Genomic DNA, 4965 nt, shown 5'->3' on the forward strand with positions numbered 1-4965 from the left:
ACTGCCGTCAAAATAGCCCTGAAGAAGCCCTGCAACGTGGGGCGAAACGTTGGCTCATTAAATTAGTATACTTCTACTATTTGAGTTTTTCTTGACCGCACCCGGACCATATTCCTTTCATAAAATAGTTAGCTTTTCCATTCCTATGTGTACAATTGGAAAACAAAAATTCTTGATTTAGAGACCTTTTGATTCATTGATATCATTATCATTTAATGATGAAATTTCTATCCATAGAACACACCAATACCATGCATTCATTTTCAAGACTATATTAAAAATATTAGTGAAAAACATTTCAATGAAATCAGAAGTTTGTGAAAATATGTACTTTCCGAGAAAATTAAAATAGTTTTTGAGAAATGTTAACTTATATTAACCTATGTATTGTTACATATCTTATCAGTTTTTAAATAATATAAAATGAAACCTACCTCATATCTCTAGCTAAATTAGCGAAGCTTCTACAGGAATTCCAAAATGAGAGGAAATATATCAGCATAATTTTGTATTTTCCCTCGTCTGAACCTGTACAACATTTGTGCAAAATTTGAAGTAAATCTGATACGATGAGGTTTAAAACTGTCTTGAGTTAATAGAATAATCCTAACATGAGAAATAAAAGAGCAGCTACATTACATTCTTGGCATTCTTCTTTCAGCTCCTAATATTTCATACAGTTCTACAATCTCATCCATATTAAGATTTAGCAGAAAAAGTAATTAAAAATACGACAGTGTACACTGGATAACAATCACAAAAATATCATAATAAAATACTGGTCTAAACAAGGGAACTATATGTCAAACAAAATTTAAAAATAAAATAAATAAATAATAATAAAATAAATAAATTTGGCTAACAATTGAATATTTAAAAATTGAATAAAATATAAATTTATTCTTTTATAAATCAGAATCTGAAGAAAACCAACACAAATTATTTTTTACAAATTATTTTCACAATATTTATTTCTGAAACATATGAAAAGGTATTTGACATATGCTTGGAAACAATTAAACCAGATTTGAGTAATTTCCAGTTTTTGTTTGATTTATTATTAGAATGGTTATCTGAAATAACTTGATCAATAATCATTAAGATAATTAAATTTTTTTATTACATGAGAACATTTGTGACATTTTAATGGATTTGTCAAGAAATTCTTACGTTGAAGTCTTGATGGAACATCTATTCTTCAATATTTCTGCAATTTATTCCTGGGACATAAAATACCTGGATTAATCAATTAATTAATATGTAACCTATAAAATATTAATTAATATGTAACCTACAAATACATTAATTAATACATAACCTGTAAAACTAGTTGCTGCTTTGCTTTAACCCTCTGCATGGAACATCTACATAGCAGTTAAAAGGAACACTGGCCTCTCAGACTGGGAGAGCCATTTTTTCCATTTAAAAGCTTAATAATCAGTTTTAATGAAAAGGTTTGACTAAAGGAAGATTTTATGCGTCATATTTTATTAAGCAATTCTTTGACAAAAATATTATTGTTGTATACAATACAAATGAAAATTGGTAACTAGAGCTTATATCATAAAAAATTCAAATAACTTAAAGTAAAATTGAGGAACATTTAAGAGATTACCTATTATTATAGAAAATTTTTATAATCGATAGATATACGAAACATTTTACTAATTACAATTTTGAAACACATTCATTACATATTTTCATGAAGCATTCTAGACAATTAGGGGAATTACACTGATCATATTTGTAATTTGTTTTCCTCTCCTTTTGGTATGGACAGTACCGGCAGGTTTTTGGCTTCTCTAGACGATCGGTTCAGGTTGGTTTCTGTGACGTTCCAGGATCTATCTCCGGAGCCACTCCAGGAGCAATGGATATTAAACAATTTTTTATATTTGTTTTGAGAGTATCAGGTGAATTCACTATTTTCAAACATCAGCAAACATGATTTTTTGTTGGTGAAAATCCAAGTTCCAATATAAATTTGAATCTTCTTATATTTCTTGATGCAGAATATTTGTTATATAAGACGTAAGCATTACTGCAACTCAAAGAAATCAAGTAATAGCAAATTGCCAGTGGCCATCTTCTGGTTTTACGATTATCTGTTGGTGAAATTGTAGGTTCGTTCCTTCCCTCACCACACGTGAGTTCGCTGTGGGAGGGATGTTCTGTTCTTTCTTCTTCATCTTCACTAAGGACTTAGGAATCTTCAGAGTCCAGTTCAACTTCAGAATCAGCAGCTAATGCCATGCCTCTAATTCTGGTACACGAAGAAACGTTCTTCGGTGCACCATTCATAACTATGACCTCTAAAGACATTATAAAATTAGTTAAAGAAATAAATTAAAAATAATGCCATAATATACAAAAAAAGGAATACCGGTCTCTAAGGGCGTATCACAATTAAGGAAGCACGGGTCTTACAGACCGGAAAGAAACTTACCTTAGAAGGAAGATCTGTCCCAGAGACCCAGTAGACTTCGGAAAAGCAGGAATAGGTGGGATAGAAGCGCGAGGACACAAGGGCTGACGCAACCACTACTAGAGCCAGGAGTTAACTGAGACTGTCATAGGTGATGAGCGTAGAAAGAAGTATGGTTCTTCTTCTGCTAGAACCTAATTTTGATACTATGCTGGTCCCGCTGACCGGTGTTCCGTGCAGAGGGTTAAAAGTGGCACATCTGACAAAAAAAAAAGCATTTATTTTTAACATTCCCCCTCAATTTAAACAACTTATAATATAATACATTTAGAAACTAATCCCTTTGGGACTCTCTCTCAGCTTCGGGAAATGTGGTCTCAGTAAGCCCTTTGTCAAGATGTCCACTATCTGTTCTTTGCTGGGAACATATTGTACCTGTAGATCACCTTTCTGGTATCTCTCTCTTACAAACTTATACCTGACATTGATATTCTTATTTCGGCTATGAAATTCAGGGTTTTTAATAAGCCGGAGGGCACTTTGGTTTTCTACCATCATCACAGGAACATCGCTGGTCCCTACCAAAAACCCATACTAACAAAAAACAGCCATATTGCTTCTTTTGGCTTGTAGCAATAAATTCTACTTTCGTTTTAGAAAGTTTAATGCACTTTTGTTTGCTACTTACCCAAGTAAGTGCACCTCCACCATAACGAAAAATTAATCCTGTCATGGACCTTTTATCCTCTGTATCTCTAGTAAAATCGGCGCTGGTGTAAACATTTAATTTCTGGATTCAATCGCCTTGGCAGAGTATATCTAAATCATGTGTCCCTTTAAGGAATCTAAGCAATCATTTAGCCATACTCCAATGTTTCATCTTAGGCTTGTCCAATATCTGAGACAGCACACTAACAGTGAAATTGACAAATATATCAAACTACCTACTAATTTCTGCTAAGGAAAAGACTTGTGCAGATCTCCAGTGGAAATTTCTGCGAGGTGGCCGGGATTCAGAGGTGTTAACACAAAATTTGCTTCATCCATTCCTTTTTGATCAGCTTTTCTGTGTACATTTGCTGACTTATAAAAACAGAATCATCTTCTACATGATATGACTCCATACCTAAAAATCTCTTCACTTTATGACTAATAGTTGCTTTCAATTCTTTCTGAAGTTTTAGAAAGAAACCATCCAATACCTCATGATTTTTAGCAGCTACAAGTCCATTGTCTACATAAAAAATTAAAATCAAAGAATGATTTGTAGAAATAAATAAGCATGTATCCTCATCACAGCAAACCAATCCACAACTCCAAAAAATCAACAAACCACTTGTTTCACTTTCTAGAGGCCATATAAACTTTTCATTAACAGATGAACCCATGCTGAACCATCACTGAAACCCTTCGGTTGTCTCATATAAATTTCTTCATCTATTGATGCATTTAGAAACGCTGTTTCTACATCAAACTGGCCAAAAATAAATTTTACATATTTGACAATACTGAAGAAGGCTCTAATAGTATCCCATCTTACAACAGGTGAAAAAGTTTCTCTTTGATCAACTCCGAGCTTTTGAGAAAAATCTCTTACTACTAACCTTGCTTTATGTCATATGGTTCCATTAGTTCTTTCCTTTCTCCTGGAAACCGAAAGGTTGTCGACAGCCTCCCTTTCCTTGGGCAAGTCGACAAGAATCCATATATGATTCTCTTCCAATGACTCAAGTTCTTCAAAGATAGCTTTCCTCCAATGGGAACCAGGGATAGCCTCCCTGGCCCTTCTTCAGATCTCAGTGCCTCCTCTAATATGATGGGTTCCTGACAAGCAGCTAGCATGGTGTAATCCTCAAAATGAGAAGGTTTATTCAGCTTATCCTGTCTCTAAGCTGAATTTGGTTCGACTCTTCATTTACATCATTAACTTCAATTGGACCAGCTGCAGTAACCTGTTCAACATCACAAGGAACTTCCTGTTTTTGTGAATCTAATTCTTCAATCATTTCATTCAAATAACACAAGCTCACTTCTTCACTACTGAACACATCTTGACTGCTAATAGTTTCATTTTTATGTGGGAGCCAGACTCTGAAACCACCATTGTTCCTGAAACTATCCAGCTGTATTCTATTTGGAATAGACCAAATTCAAACTTTTTTTGTCAGATATGCCACTATTAAAGCCTATTAGCAAAATTCTCTATTCACAAAAATAATTAAGAAAAAAACTTGGGTAATAATAATAATAATTGATCATAATTTATTAAAAGTAATATTGGTCATTGATCAAAAAAAAAAAAAAAAAAAAAAGATAAATTGATTGAAACAAAAATGATTGAGGTACAAGCAATAACGCATAGCTAGAGTAACCAATGACTAATTGCTGAGACATAATTCTTAAACTTATCGTATATAAGACCTGCTGAAAAATTTCTGAAGTTGTAGGATATAACGTGGCACTATATTTTTGGAAGCTTCTGATGTATTAGACCTGCTGAAATATTTCTGTTATTGCAGGATATAATGTGGCACTGTTAT

At 33.2% G+C, this 4965-nt stretch overlaps 1 protein-coding gene and 1 long non-coding RNA gene across 2 annotated transcripts in view; both read right to left on the reverse strand.

The window, feature by feature from the left end:
- LOC106690133 (aprataxin) overlaps positions 1-819 on the reverse strand; it is a gene marked incomplete at its 5' end in the record, with an annotated part of 25015 nt that extends 24196 nt beyond the window's left edge. The window contains 1 exon segment of the mRNA XM_067052557.1: positions 640-819. Coding sequence (XP_066908658.1) covers positions 640-698 — 59 coding nt within the window.
- A 1146-nt stretch (positions 820-1965) lies between these two features.
- LOC136797064 (uncharacterized) lies at positions 1966-4700 on the reverse strand. The gene is made up of 2 exons (XR_010844864.1): positions 2447-4700; positions 1966-2312 (listed from the first exon to the last, which is right to left on the reverse strand). It is a non-coding gene; the product is annotated as an uncharacterized lncRNA (long non-coding RNA).
- Positions 4701-4965: the final 265 nt, after the last annotated feature.

This window comes from Halyomorpha halys, unplaced genomic scaffold, assembly GCF_000696795.3.
Source record: "Halyomorpha halys isolate HHAL.00 unplaced genomic scaffold, Hhal_1.1 Scaffold49.1, whole genome shotgun sequence".
Taxonomy (NCBI): domain Eukaryota; kingdom Metazoa; phylum Arthropoda; class Insecta; order Hemiptera; family Pentatomidae; genus Halyomorpha; species Halyomorpha halys.